The 15,856-nt window shown below is 32.2% G+C and overlaps 2 protein-coding genes and 1 pseudogene across 3 annotated transcripts; all 3 read left to right on the top strand.

Annotated features, from left to right (window-relative positions):
* The first annotated feature begins 445 nt into the window (after positions 1-445).
* On the top strand, positions 446-3,195 carry LOC110614728. The gene is made up of 3 exons (XM_021756364.2): positions 446-792; positions 1,785-1,926; positions 2,798-3,195. The coding sequence occupies exons 1-3, from the start codon at positions 506-508 to the stop codon at positions 2,879-2,881; spliced, it is 513 nt and encodes a 170-aa protein (XP_021612056.1). The 5' UTR covers positions 446-505; the 3' UTR covers positions 2,882-3,195.
* A 118-nt stretch (positions 3,196-3,313) lies between these two features.
* Positions 3,314-4,233, top strand: LOC110614828 (annotated as a pseudogene).
* Positions 4,234-4,384: 151 nt separating this feature from the next.
* Positions 4,385-11,668, top strand: LOC110614827 (F-box protein SKIP17). Of its 2 annotated transcripts, XM_043956337.1 has the most exons (13): positions 4,394-4,819; positions 6,294-6,469; positions 7,011-7,205; positions 7,292-7,402; positions 8,476-8,561; positions 8,637-8,758; positions 9,207-9,271; positions 9,366-9,438; positions 9,542-9,604; positions 9,692-9,756; positions 9,844-9,918; positions 10,052-10,310; positions 10,605-11,668. In XM_043956337.1, exons 1-12 carry the CDS (start codon positions 4,463-4,465, stop codon positions 10,257-10,259), a joined length of 1,596 nt encoding a protein of 531 aa, XP_043812272.1. In that variant the 5' UTR covers positions 4,394-4,462; the 3' UTR covers positions 10,260-10,310; positions 10,605-11,668. The 2 variants fall into 2 exon arrangements, with proteins under 2 accessions (XP_043812273.1, XP_043812272.1); XM_043956338.1 differs by lacking the exon at positions 10,052-10,310 and having other exon boundaries at positions 4,385-4,819.
* The last annotated feature ends 4,188 nt before the right edge of the window (positions 11,669-15,856 follow it).

The following is a 15,856-nucleotide window of genomic DNA, read 5'->3' as shown; positions in this document are numbered from 1 at the left end:
TATAAATTTATGTAAAATTTAAAAATATATATAAAATTAATATTTCACATAATAAAAATATATATAAAATCGATTATTCAATTTATTAATTATTTAATATATTTAAATTGAATCAATCTAAAAATTAAATAAATTAAAAAATATTAATCAAATCAAACGAAATATTTTAACTAATCAAACTATTAAATTAAAATTAATTCATTTAATTTAATTTTTCGTTTAAACCGATATATGATCTCCGTATAAAACATCTTCCACTTTAAACGCTACCCTTAACGAAAAAAGTAATTTACTTAAATTTTATATAGAATCGCAAGTTAATAAAAAAATAATAATAATAAATTTTTTAAATGATTTATAATTATAAATTTTGGAATTTTGTTTATTTAATTTTCTTTTAATTTAGATTATTCTGAAATCACTGCTGATTTCATATAACCTATGGGTCCCCAAACTCCAGGAGAGAAACCCCCGAAGTTTCTCACTTTCCAAAACGAAACCAATAATGGGAACTCTATCTTTCTTGTTTCCTCTATCCCTCTGTTGTCCACTGACACCTAGCCATTCGTCTTCAAGAACCCATCGCCAGAATCGCACTTCATGGCCCCACATCTCCTCAAACACCCTCAAATTCGCCGGAATTCGAGGCAGAACTGTGGTTTTTGGAGGGAATTCAAGTGAACCAAATGAGACTCAGTTCTTGGATGAAAATGGTGTAGTCGATGACATGGATGGCTATCTCAACTACCTCTCTCTTGAATATGACTCTGTTTGGGACACCAAGCCATCATGGTGAGCCTGCTTGTTCTTTGTCACTATGTATATAAATATCCTCAAAAATGTGCTTGTGAAACTGTGAACTTTGGGTCGAGTTTCCTTTTTTCGTAGATTATTATATTTTGTGGCTCGTAATTGTAGCCTCAGATTGGGACGTCTTTGTTGTGGGAAGTTTGTTGAATTCCCAAAAGGACAGATGAAATTCTTGGTACATTAAGTAGAGTTATCAGGAGTCGTAAACATGGATTTCAGATGTAGTTCTTCTATTGGAAATAGGAATGAGGCCACTTTTGAAATTGGAGTCATTAGATCACTTTGTGGTAACAACTCTTGAGACTAGATCTGATGGTATAAGTATTGATTCCATTTCTCATAAATTCTAGAATCCCATAGCAGTATGAATTCGAGATGACCAAACATGCTCTGCATCCCTGGCGAGAATAGTTGGAGCAGGATTAAATGTATGACTGACCATTCTCATTCCATAATGCGTGCATGTCACCATCAATATCCTTGTGCTTGGGTTTGTTCTCCACCTTGTTAACCATGTTTCAGATTCTGAGGAAGATATTTCTTTTCTAGTGAATCACTTTTCCAGTGTGTGTAGCCTAACTCCACCCCAAAGTTAGCTAAGGGGAGAGGATTGCCTAATTCCTTATATTTAGCATTAAATCCATGTACCAAACAAATGTGGGACAACAGTCGGCCTTTGAGTGGATATAAAGGGAGGATCAATGTAATGCACAAGAACCCCCCCTCCAAAAAAAAAGGAAGAAAGATCCTTGTGTTACACTCATGAAAACATTTTATTTTCTTTCATTTAGATGCTAAGGAGTGAGGATTGTTAATGCTTTTGGGCCTTTTATGGTTATCCTGAGTTATCTAAAATTCCTTTGCTTTGACCACCTTTTCAATGTCTTCATGTAAATTCCATTTGAGCATTCATCAAATTTGCTGCTTGTTTTAGCATGTTCTTTGATTACTTCTAATCTTATTTTTTTAACCAGGTGTCAACCATGGACAATAACACTTACTGGGGTATCAGCAATTGCCTGTAGTTGGCTGATTTTGCGCTCAGTTGTGGTAACAAGTATTGTACTCTTGTTAATATGCTTCTGGTGGTACATTTTTCTGTATTCTTATCCCAAGGTATGACGTCACTAATAAACATTTTATTATTAGTATCTCCCCTTTTTTGAAATTATTAGTCTTTGAAGTCAGGAGTTGTAAATCAATTCCTTTGAATATCCTTGCCTTGTGTATATAGTTTTTATTATCTGAACTTGAATTTTAATAGTTTTCTGATATTTTGGTGGTTGGAAGTCAGAAATTTGATTCAAGAAGTGAACCATTTAAATCTCTCTCTGCCATTCCCCCTCTTGCTTTTTGGAGTTCAAATATGATGGAAATAAAATATACCTCTCAAGCAAATGCATTTTTCATGATACATGATATTCGGCAGAAACGTTGCCTCTTTGGATTACATTATGTAGGATGGTACACATGTTATTAAGTTGCAGAATGAACAAGAATGAAATTTGAATTTGCTGGGAATTTATGGCATGATTGGACTTGATGTTTGCATCATGATCTTTGAGGTTTGTAACTTGCTTTAAACGCATGCTAAAGTTTTGCAACATTGGACACTAGCCTTTAGCTTGGTGTCTCATATCTCTAGAAAGGGTTTTTATGTTGGACTTGTTTAGAAGAGGAGATTCACTACTATCAAGTTGATTACTTCAAAATCTGCCTCTTAATTTAATATCTGTGCAGGTTTTACTTAATTTGATGCCAATTTCAAAAATACAAGAGGCAATTCAACAATAAAAAAGCATTGCCTTTTGTATTTTTGAAGTCAGCATTGTGTGTTGCTTGGTTTTTAACGAGGCCTTCCATCCTGAATGAGAACTATGTCTATTTCTGTATGTTTGAAAGTTGTATTTGCTTTAGGATAGTCTATTATGAATTAAAATAAGAAGGAAAGATATAGCATTGTGAATTTTCCTTCTCTTTTCTATAGGCATATTCTGACATGATTGCTGAACGAAGAAAGAGGGTGACGAATGGTGTTGAAGATACATATGGCTGGAGGAAGATCAAATGATTTGAAGAAAAAAAAAAAACTCATCAAGCTCTCTCTCTCTCTCTCTCTAAGCATGGTTGTTACCCACCAAGTAAATCATGCTCAAGTGCCCTTTTTGGCATCATTACTGTCCAAGGCAAAGCAAGTTGCTAGTTTTTCATGACTATTTAGTCTACTCTTTCTCGCTCACACAAGCTCATACCATAATGTAAGATCTATTTGGTTTGCGAGTGGCAGGAGCATATATCCCCACCCAAATTCTCCTTCTTTGTCAATGATAAACATGCTTGGAATTTGAAAAGGACGAAAAATGAGAAAGAAGCTTCTTTGCTTAAGTAATAAGTTGGAAAGAACAAATAATGGAAAGGGGATTAAAAATCAGCAAATACTTTTTGCTCTTAGAAGTGGTTAGGAGTTGAGGCTGAGATCTAAAGGGTGAAGAATAGTGCATGAAATCTAAGCCATTGGGCGGTTAGACCTAAGCTTCTCACCATTTCCACATCTCAAAGATCTCTCAAAGTTGTCACTGTTGGAAAGAAAACTCAAACTCCCACGAAAGAGGCTCTAGTGGGTTTCATCCCACCAGAATTGAACCTAACCACACTCTAGCCAACCTTCGGTGGCAGCAAGGCATGGTTGTTGCGCAAGCCTTAAGTGGAAGAATCCTGTTATCACATGGATCACGAAAAGAGGAATCTTGAGATGCCTACTAGAGGTGCAACCATTATGAGGCAACTGGCAAGGGCCTAACTTGCTCAAGTTGGCCAGATAGGAGCAGTATATGCTGTTGGTGCAAGATTTACATCCAAATGCAAGAGTAAATACCAGTTTTATAGGGTATTTTCTAACGAAGAGTTTCAGTATTTTCACCCAAAGATAGAGTTTATCTTGAGATAGTGAACTCAGGATGCCAAGGAGTTGGGCAGAACTTCAGATGCACTCGAGAGAAAGTTAGTCCCATTGAGCCCAAAATTCATCGGCAAGCAAGTTTTTGATCTTATGCACCAGCTATATATATACATATTAAACAATTGCTCTTTATTTTAACTTTTTTTACCTATTCAAATAATAAAATAAATAATTGTTATAATAATAATAATAATAATAATAATAAACCATACATAAATTAATTTCATGATCTTCACTTCTTTTTCTGGTCTAGAGTTTGATACTTCGATTAAAAAAAAAAAAACTGAAAACCCAAAATAAAAAGAAACAACGGTAGGATAAAGAGAATATTTAAAAGGAAACCCGTTAAAAATGAAATCTCTATTTTTTTTTTTCGAATAATTTCTCTTTTCAGTAAATGACGCTTGGCTCCTAATGAACAAAAGGTGCATTACGTTTATTCTTTTTTTAAAAAAATAATAATAATAAACAATTAATACAAAAGCACAAAAACATCCTAAAACGTTGCGTTTAAGCCATACATATGAAAAGTGAGAGATATGTTAGAACCACCCGAAATGGTACACACAAGCAATCCAGCTACACATCTCCGCAAACATAACAGCGCCAGGTAGCTATACACGTGTCATCAGACCTCTCGTCCGTACGCTATCCCATCTCCTCTTCTTGTCCTCTCTCTCGCTTCCACCCGCTATGGATACCCTCTTCAACAGCCCTACCTCCATGGCCAAGCGCCCTTGTCCCTTCTCCTCCTCCTCCACCACCACTCCCTCCTCTTCAATCCCTAGTAGGCAACCGAACATGAACCACCAAGTGGACAATCTCCTTCAAACATTTCTAGGCCTCACGGACTCACCTTCCCTCTCTATCGATCTCTCCTTCGAACGTCTCCTCGATTCCTTCCCTTCTGACGCCGACCAGTCCCTCTTAATCGATCGCGCACTCAAATTGGGCTCGATACTTCTGGAAGCTGGGAAACGCTCCGCCAGAAAACGGTCTTCCAGGCACAACTCGCTAACCTGGGCTCTACCTCCCGATCTCACAATCAAGGTTTGTTTCATTACTTTACTTCGATCATTCTGGTTGATTGTGTAATTTTTGGGAATTATTATGGGTAAGTTGCAGTTTAAATAATAGGAGGTTTTCTAAGTAACTTCGTGTTTGAGCACGAGGGTTTTTAAAGCAAGGTTTTGATTATTGAAAAAAGTTCTTCTCTTTAAAACCTCCTATTATCTTAGAAAAACCTCTCTCCTTTTAAGTGATAAAAAAAAATTATAAAGAATTGAAAACCTTAAATTTATAAAATTTTACCTAACCTTACTGTAATCTGCCTCGCAATTAGTAGTAGTTTGAAGATACGTGTGTTTTAGGTGGGATGATTTTGGATTATGACAGAGGTTTTTGAAACTGAAGTAAGGAGGTAATTCGAGGGCTGTATGTTGTTTTTCTTATATGAGTTGGAAGTTCAGTGTTGCCAACTTCATTTTAGATTCTTCATGGGAACATATTTAAATCTTTACGGGAATATCAATCTTCATGGGGGATGGATAAAGCTTTTTATCGTGACTTATGATTGTGCATTCATTACTGCATTGTTTGTAATTGGTAGTTTCACATGGAGTTTTTGAATGAAGATCCTGAGAGTAAGGAATGTGGTTAATTTGATTGCAATTTGGTGGATAAACACAAGTAGCGATTCTTATTCCGCTTTTCTTAGTGGTCTATTCTGTTGGTATAGTTAGGAATAGGCATGCTTGCACACAAAAGGAGTCAACCCATGTCTGCAGCTTACTCCATGTTGGTATTGTTAATGTTACTCTGAGTTTGGGCATTCAGGTCTCAGGATTCTACCTTTTTTATAGTATCCTGTTACTTACTGGTATGAATCATGGATTCTTGGTGGCATGTTTGGAAGTTATTATTGTTATTTTTATTTTGTTTTAGTACTTGTTGAGATGTGAGGAACTGAGAGATGTTCTCCAATTTTATTATTATTATTATATTTGTTAGGGCCTTGGGGGTAACTTATTACTTTCTACTTTATTATTACTCCCTCCGTCCCATAAACTTTATACATTTTTCCTTTTTTTGTTATTCCAAAATTATTATCCGTGTTTAACATATAAATTGATTATTATAACCCTATTTAATTTTATCTTATTTCCAAAACAATCTCTCATTAATTGTTATTTTTCCATATGAGTATTCAAAATATCTCTTAGGATTTAATAAAATTTTTATGTCTTTTAAGATGGATATAATTGGAAAGTTAATAAAAAAATGTATTTCTTAATATATGTGAAAAAGCGAAGTGGACAAAAATTATGGGACGGATAGAGTATTATTATATTTGTTAGGGCCTTAGGAGTAACTTATTACTTTTGTATGCATCAAATAATTAAATTATATTTATATGCATGAAAGTTTCCTTTTCTTTATTGCATGCTTATGTAATAATATACCTTTATTTTTTCTTAGTTAGATCTTTGATACTTTGGTTCATTTGTGATTTGGCTATGAACAGGTATTTTCGTTGCTTGATATGCAAAGTTTATCCTATGCTGCAGCAACTTGTTCAATGTTCCATAAATGTGCCATGGATCCCTTGTGCTATACCAATATTGACTTGACAACAGTAGTCCCAAAAGTCAATAATGCAGTTGTCTCCACAATGATCCAACGTGCTGGAAAAGCTCTTCAGTAAGAAATTTCCAATCTAACAAATTTATTTTGTATATTTCTCTAGCAAGCAGCACATTATGTGGGTGGAATTTCTATTTTTGGAATCCTTCTGGTTGAATATCTTAAGAGTTTTAGAATTCTTTGATTTAGTGGATTAAAGGAAATGATTCCAGATCAAAGCATATATATATATATATATATATATATATTTCAAATTATTTCCTATTTTTTATTGCCAGATCTTCATTCATTTTTGGACCAAATTTTGTTATGAACATAAATTTATGTTTCCTCTTTAGTGGTCAGGAATGAGATGGGTAATGGATTATATTAACATCAAACTGTATGCAGGTGTTGAAGAATCTCTGTTAATTTAGATAGTGTTCACTTTTTTAAGTGTTCATGAAACTAATATTTTAGTGTCTGGCAGTCTATGACTCAGAACTATGCAATATAGTTTGTATAAGTGCCCAGCTTATTTCTTCCATTATACCTTTGTTCCTATTTCATAATTGGATGCTGTTTTTTGTTTTTGTTTTTGTTTTTAATGGCTATTCAGGTCCCTTAAGCTGGGTATAGTCCCAGGTCCAACTGTGTCGCCTGGATCTTGTCAGCCATTAGTTTATACCATTAGGAATTCTGTAGATGTGTCTAACTTTTCATGGAATGACAAAAAGACCAGACAAGGGAAAGAATCATCTATTCTCACTAGATCCTGCCTAAACCCTCTGAGTGGGGATGGTGGTGCTGCAGGGTATGCTTAGAAACTTCTATTTTTAAGATGCTTGGCTGATATTGTGACTTCTTTTATTCTAATATTTGCCTTTTGCATGATGTAAGGACTCTTTTGAGAAGTTTGCACCTTTACAATATTGAGAGAATGGATAACACCTCCCTTTGTGTGGCATTGTCAGCCTGCCCTTCTCTCCTTGACCTTGAAATTGTTGGCCTGTAAGTTCCTCTGAATTAGATATTTGTGTGTTATTGTTGCTTTAAGAGAATGTATGAGATGGTAATGGTCATGGTTTACTGTGGGTCACATAAAGGCTAGACAAATATAGCAGGTGTAAGGAATGCTACAGTTGCATTTCTCTATTTTTTATTTTCAGATCTATTGTTTTACCTATTGACACAGCATCTCAAATAGACGTTATATTTGTTGTTCTAAGATGAACTTTTATGTACACTAGAAAAGCAAGTACGATCACACGTTGAAATCTTGTAACTTGAATTCAGCATGCATGGTGCTCTGAGCAAAGTACAATTATGATCTATGGTATTAGTTTATTAAACTTGAAAAAAAAAAGTGAAAGAAGAGAGAGATCACTGTCACACTAGGCGAGCTTGTTATTTAAACCAAATCAAGTAGTCATACAATCGTATTTGAAAGCCTAGGAAAGCAACTAGCTTACATATATATTTATAGAACTAAAAGTTATTCCTTATCTTATTAGAAATGGTAATATAAGTCAAAATGCTGATTCTGAATAGGAAGCAAATGATTGTAATGTTCTTATGTAGGAACCTCCTAAGTATGAAAATTCTTGAGAAATAATATGTTGTCCACAGTCATGACTTTAGGAAGAAATACCTTTGGGGAAGCGGAGTCTGATCTTCTTACTTATCCACTGCTCTTTTCTACAATTTAAGACACGTTTAAAGAAAAAAGCCATGAAGTCTGATGATGCTTGTGAAGAATTTTATGGGGAAATTTATATCATCCAACTCAAGAATCAAGATAAAAGTAACTTCTCTCTCTCCCAACTACACAACATGGAATTCTGAAAACACCTTAACCTTGATGGTTGATGCTAGTCTTCCGTTCCATGTTTTCTTTTAATATTATTTTTAAAGATAATTAATAAATAATATTAACTGATGTTAGTTTATTCATTTGTGTTGTGTTTTGTCCTTTATTATTTGCATATTAACCTTTTCCTCTTGGGCAAAAAATTTCTTTTTTATTCTTTCAATTGCTAGCTGAATATATTTATTTATTATTTTTTGTGGGGGTTGGGGAGCAGGCATGTTGAGTTGAGGCAAACACTGGTGTCTGTGAGCACGAATTGTCCCTTGGTAGAGCGTTTGTTTTTTGAGTCTTCAAAAACAGGTGCAATGTAGTCTTCATGAAGATTTGCAGTTTCCATTCTCTTAAAGTTTTTGCTGACTGTGTACTCAATTCCAGGAAGAGATGAGAGTTTGAAATCGACCACCTGTGTGGATCTAGTGAATAATTGTCCAAACTTGATCTCATTGGCTCTTAGAGGCTTTAAGCTGCATGATTGTAAAGTTCGCATACTTGTGAAGGTATGTTAATAGAAAAATGGCTAGAATCATTGATTTTTCACAAAGAATTACCTGATGTACTTGTTTTCACAAAATTTGTTCCATGTGAACATGAAAATATAGTTCATCTCTCTCTCTCTCACAGGAACACTTATTTGTTGCTTTAATCTATTGTGCTAAACGTTTCGCTGTTAGTAAATTGCAATAAAGGACTTCAATATTTTGGGTTCAATGAGGGAGAGCAAGTTTTGCAGTTGTGTCCTTAAATAACAATGCTTTTTATCTCCTGTTATTGTCTTTAATAAAAGAATATTGCTTATTTTTTCTTTGCATTGTAAGATGTTCAACCTTACTGTCATTCAAATGTGTTGGGGTTCACAGGGTAGATTTATGATCAACACTTCAAATGATATATGTATAATTTTGTTAAGTTGAAGTAATTTATAGACAGTCATCCACTTTTATGCAGGGATTCCGAAAACTGAAATATCTTGATTTTTCAACATCATACTCGATCACCGGAAATTTTTTGAGGTCTGTGCATCTCATATGAAAGCTAGCTGCCATCAGTAAATTATTTCCTTTTCTTTAATCATCATTATTATTATTTTATAAATTTCATTAATAGGAACCTCGGAGGTAGCACAGGTGGAAATCTTCTGGAGGTTCTAATTTTACGAGATTGCATGCATCTCAAAGAGGTCGACTAATTTCCATCCCTTGTATGCTTATTTCTCCTACATCTTTCATTCCCTTCCTCCTTTGAACCTAATTACTTAATAATTGCTGCATTGTCTTGTTCAGGTTGAAGTTGCTCGTCTATTGACGGAAGTTCTTGCAGGCGATTTTAAGTCTCTTCGATATCTTGTGGGTACATTGACATCCTGCTTTGTTAAGGGTCTTAACCTCCAACTTTGTACTTAGATTTTATTCTAATCCTCTGCCCTCTACTAGGATGTGTCTAACAGGGAAGGTTTAGCTTCTGAAGGTGACTGGTATCATAGATGTTACAGTTCAAGGTAATAGTTCTTCTTTTTAGATTCATCATTCTTACTATAAATATCTTTGCATCGCATCTTTATGCCAAATTTTGGTAAATATTGCAGTATCATACCTATAAAGCAGGTATTAGAAGCAAGATCTGATCTCTGTTTGCTAGCTGAATTTCCACCGGAGGGAAGGTTAGTTGATGGTAGCAGTACTTCAAAACTCTATTTATTGTGCTTATTAAAAAAAGTATAAAGAAAAGAAGGGGGGAAAAGAAAGGATTTGGAATTGAATTTGGACGGTTGGTTGAGATTCTGTATTTTGCAGTTTTATCGATGTAGAACAAATGCTTGACAGCGACCTAAATAGTGAAATCAGCCTGTCATCACAACTGAGCAGTCCCACATCAGATGGTTCATTGTTCATGATTACATCAGAAAGCAGCTACAATAGTGATCAAAGTGGTGGCAATGAGGAGAGTCAAGACAACCATTTTGAGGAAAGTTCAGATGAGGCCTATTTTCTGGTTGTCTAGTTTAAAATTTGAAGGCAGCAAGGTCTGGAATTAATGGCCAGCTATGGATTGGTACCCCCCTTCTCACTCTCCCTCACTCCTCTTTCTCTCTGTCTCTCTCCCCCCTCCCCCCCCTCCCTCTCCAATCCTGCCCCCCCATTAATCTCTGAGTTATTAGTTTCCTGTTTGATTTTGTCTTCCGAGATTTTAGTTCTATCAATCAAGCACTACCTACTTTCATCGGACATGTCTTTATTTTCCTCCTTTATTTTTTGACTGATATTATTTACATCTTCAGATGATTATGATTGCAAAAATGTTTTGACATTCCCTAACGTTGTGCTTTTACGGTGCCTTAATTTTTAGGATGAGGATTTTGTTGAGAGCCAGCTGAAAGTGGACCATGGTTGATCAATAGATTTCTGGACATTTTCTCGTGCATGCCATCTCATCTCTCTCAGAGCTACAGTTGATGCCTTTGGATTTCCTGAAGGTATGGATATTCGCAGGGTTGCTGACTGAGTTGAGGGCCTTAAACCTTGTGTGCTGAACGACTGTAAAAAGCCTCTGGGGATTATTCGCCCTTCCCACCCTCCCCCTCTAGTCTTGCCCCATATTCTCTCTCTCTCTCTCTCTCTCTCCCGCTCTCTTTTTTTTTTCATACATTCTTATTCTTAGGGGTAATTGAGGATGCTTCTGGCTTCCTCCAGTGTAATTTGGGTCTAGGAAATTGGATGATATGAGATTTGTTAGTCATCCATTATAAGTGATAACAATGGTGTAAATTGGGGCAGAATTACTCGGCAAGTATGGAAATATTGGTAGGTCTCGCACTTCTCCTACATGAGCCTTAGGCTTCTGAATATCACGTTGTCACCTTGGTAGAACTTGAATCTGGATACAGCAGCAGGCGACTAAATTGGTAGACTTGAGTGATGGTCTATTGAAGCATCATCTTTCGGGTAACCTGTTGCTAGTCTCGTCTCTTGGTGGCCATTAAAACATATGATGATGTTGGCCCAAGGTGGTGCTAGAGAACTATTTTGTTTAGCATCAGTCCCAACTCCCAAGCCTTGTTTGGACCACCGATGTTTCCTGCTATTTTATTGATGTTACAATGCTGGTAAATAACTGCATACTCTGATCATAGGGAAAAAAATGTGGAAACAATGCATGGTAGTATCTTCCACGCTGAGAAATTGAAGCTGACATGAATGTTTCTTGTAGTGGCCAACGTGTCTCCATGGTGGTGTTGTTTTTGGATCTTTAGCATTGTTAAGGAAATTGCTGTTTCTTGTTGCATTTTCCGGTGGGAAATAGTTTTCCATTTATTTTGAAGAAAATGGTTAAAAAGGAATACGAGATTCAATTACAAATGCACATTGTTTAATATATTTGGAAATGGGGACGTCGTGGGTACATTTGATCTCCGTTTTTCTTTTTTCTGCGTGCTTTTCAATAGACAAGATTGGCTATGCAATATAATTAGTTATGCGAATTATAATTTTTTATTTTTATTAAAAAATACTTAATTAAATCATTATATATAATTATTAAAAGCTTATTTAACAAAAATTATCAACAATTTATGCATATATTTAATTGAATTAAATAATATTTTTTTATTATAATTTAAAAGGGTATCAAAAGATTAACTAATAAAAATTGGTGATTTTAGTGCTGTATATTTGAAGTCACCGGTAATAATAAAGTTATTGATGATGAACAAAATCATTATAATCACTAAAACTTATAGGTTATATTGTAAATGGAATTTTCTGTTATTAAATAAAATTTATTTGTTGCTATGGTGTTAAAACTTTTAGTTTAAATTATATTGTAAAAATATATATATATATAATTTTTAAATATTTTAATATTATTCTTAAGTAATTATTTATACTTTTAATTTTTTAGATTTTATATCAATAAGGTTAGCTATTTATATATATTATTAAATAATTATAATATTTTAATATTATTCTTAAGGAATAATATGATTACTTAAAAAGTAGCTAATTAAATGCATATTACTATTTTCTTTTCATCCATTGACAATAATTGTTTTGTGATGTTCTGCTTTATTTTAAAATCAAACTTATCTCAGTAGTTAATAACTGATATATTGTTATATTGAAATTTTATTATTTTTATATATTATTTTTAACATAATACAATATTTATTTGTGCAACTCTAACATTTTCTTCTCAGTCTTTCATATTTAATTGTTCAGATCCTTCTCTCTTTAAATTTAGATTTTTTTTTCTCAATATTTTATTAAAAAATTGAAATATTTTTTGTTACAAATTACTGTCTGAAGTTCAACTATTTACATACAAGAACTTATATTTAATAAATTGGTCCTAAATATTTTAATTATTATTAATAATATCTATAATTTTACAAATTAATCCCCACATATTGTAATCATTTTTAAATAATTCCATATAGATTTTACAATTTAATCCTTAAATATTATAATTATTTAATAATATATTTTTTTATTTTATAAATAAATCTCTAAATATTATAATTATTTATAAATAAGGTCTTAAAGTTTATACATTTATCGTATTATTTGTAAATAATTAAAATATTTAAGATTAATTTGCAAAATATAAAGTCTTATTCATAAATAATTATAATATATAAGGATCAATTTGTGAAATTGTAAGGGCTATTTGTAAATAATTATAATATTTAAAGATAATTTATAAAAGTATAAGAATTTATTTATAAATAAGTATATTATTAAGGATCAATTTGTAAAATTTTAGGTACTTATTTGTAAATAGTTAAATATTGAAAGTTAAATGTTTCATAATATTAGAATAAATTAAAAAATATATATATATACTTTAAATTCAAGGACTAAATTATAAATTTAATTAAATTCTAAGAACTGCTATTTCTAGATAGAAAATACATATGAAAGGGTATTTTAAATTTTTATTATAATTAAATTATTAATAATAAATTAACTATAATTTTAATAGCAAGAACTAAATTATATTTTTTAAATGTGATGAAATACATTATAAAATTTTAAGAACAAAAAATTAAATTTTGTATTTTGGCTTAATATTTTTACTAATTAAATTCAAATTACACTTATTCTATTGGTAATTATGTTTTATTATACATACTTAAAATTATAATATATTATTAATTTTACTATTTTTTAAAAATTTAATCAGATAATAATATATAATATTTTATAATATTAATAAAAATTAATGAGAATAATAATATGTATCTGAAAAATTAGTATAATTAAATAATTAAATGTGGGTAATATAAAGTAAAAAATTTAGAAAATTAAAGTAAATTAATTAAGTTTATTTGTTTGTTTATGTTTAATAGATATTATTTAATTAATTTGTAAATATTCTGATAAATTTGCTATTTTGTACTATATTTTTTTAAAAAAATAACTTAAAAAATAATTTTATAATTGTCTTGCAAGACATTTATGAAAAAAAAAATTCCCTCCATATATCATAGGGAAATAATAAAAGAAAAATAATATTTATTTTCCATTTCTCTTTTTATTTTTTCTTTCCTCCTCAAATTCAAAAAGAAAAAACTTGAGTATTCTTTCTTATTTTCTTAAATTATTTATCTCCTTATAGTTTGGGGACATTAATTTCGGATGAAATTTTATTTATAGTAGTGTAAATATCCGAACTCGCTTATATAAATAATTAATTTAATATAAAAATATATATTTTATAATAATATTTATAAAAAAAATTTATATATTTTTATTTAAAAATTAAAATTATATTTTTTAAAAAATATTAAATTTTTTAAATAAAATTTATTAATAAAAAGTATTTTTTATATAAATTATTAATATAAATTTATTTTAATTTTTGTACATAACCTATCTATTACGAAATTATATCACCCACGTAAAGAATTCTTGCAAATTTGAAATATAGTTATCCCAACCAACCATACAAAGGACTTATAAAAACTGAAAAAACAGAAAAAGCTGGAAGCCAGTATCCTCTATCCGCTGGAGTGGCACGTCCAGATGGGACCCAGGGCATCTGCATGTTGGCCGCTTCCACAGCAATAAAACAAGCAAGAGGAGAAGGGCTCACGTGGTTCTGTTTTGATCCACAAACAAATGCCACCAACAAAATCAGAAAATTCAAAGCTCATTACCAAAATGGGTTTCCATCCAAAACACACAATTCCATTTTACTTTTCGCAACAAAAATTCATCTTTTCATGTATTGAATCCTGACGTTCTCATCCTTTTTCTTTTCCTCCGGCTATGATCCTTCCTCAGAGACCTCTCATCTCACATCTCTTGCTTTTGTGCAATCACTGTTACTTTTCTTGATTCGAGAAATCAAAATAATGGGAGATATTTGAAGCATGCAGAGTCATGATGACTCTTCTATGTAATCTCACACTACTGTGCTGCTTTGGAGGAGACTTGGTAGGGTGCACTTTTGACAATGATGTGTTTGAGGTTTTGCCGCTTCCAGGTTAATGATTAAAGAGTGGTCCTGAGGCAAGTTTAGTGGCAAATGGTGGTACCTTTCATATTTGCTTAAAATTATTATGTTTCAAAGTTATTATCTACTACACTCACAACTTTAGTGACTCTGTGGTAATTGTATTCTAATATCCTCAATTTTTTTATTTTTAACTTTTTATTGAAAAAAAAAACCTTTAAGAGAAAATTAAATTCTAGACCTCTTAACCCTTTAGACTATTATAATATTAATACCTAAGGCCCATTATTTCTGTTTGTTTGAGGGCATGAGAATATATTCAAACACATTATAGTGGAGACATTAGCTTGTTCTGGGATAAGAAATTGAAATGGAGATAATTAGGGTTTCTTGTGCTGTTTCTCCCCATTAGGATAGGTATACCAAATATCAAGATGTGGGATTTGGCAAATCTCCACTTCATCTTCAAGAAGGCACCACATGTTCTTGGATATAGACATATTTGTCTGCCATTTTTTTGGTCTATCAGGAAATCATTACAGAAACAGCCCCAAAAAGGGGTTATCCTTACAGAGCAACATAATGTGGATTACCTTATATCCACTAGCTAAATCTGTCCTAATTCCTGTTTATCAATCCTTTATCTTTCTTTTTTTCCTTGTCGAATATCAATCTTCATCTTGATTTTTATACTTTTGAGAGAGCAATAATCACTACAAGAAATAAGTGAACTGCTAATAAGATTAATATTTTTTTTTGCATCTGCTCTCTAATAATGTTGATTTTTGAATGTTACCAATTGAATTGAATTTTTTAAAAAATGGAGGTTCTTATGGATTATATTGAGAGTCGCTTCTCCAAGTAGTTAACTGTTTTGGGAGGATATTAGGGGAAAATATTCCTCGCAACAAATAATTTCCTTGATTCCATGTATGGATGAAATTTTCTGTCTGTCCATTATCTGGTTTGTACTATTGGCTGGTGTATCATGCATGCCTAATAATATTCTAGCAAGCTAACTTAGCTAGCTAAGTTTGGAATTGTCTGTCTGGCTTATACAATAATTAATTAAAGCAATCCTTGTGCTTTATAATTGCTCCATTTATGCTGGTGTCCTTGTCATATTTCCTGACCACCTTCTTTTG

The sequence above is a fragment of the Manihot esculenta genome, chromosome 5 (assembly GCF_001659605.2).
Source record: "Manihot esculenta cultivar AM560-2 chromosome 5, M.esculenta_v8, whole genome shotgun sequence".
Classification (NCBI taxonomy): domain Eukaryota; kingdom Viridiplantae; phylum Streptophyta; class Magnoliopsida; order Malpighiales; family Euphorbiaceae; genus Manihot; species Manihot esculenta.
This window is presented reverse-complemented; position numbering and strand designations above follow the sequence as displayed.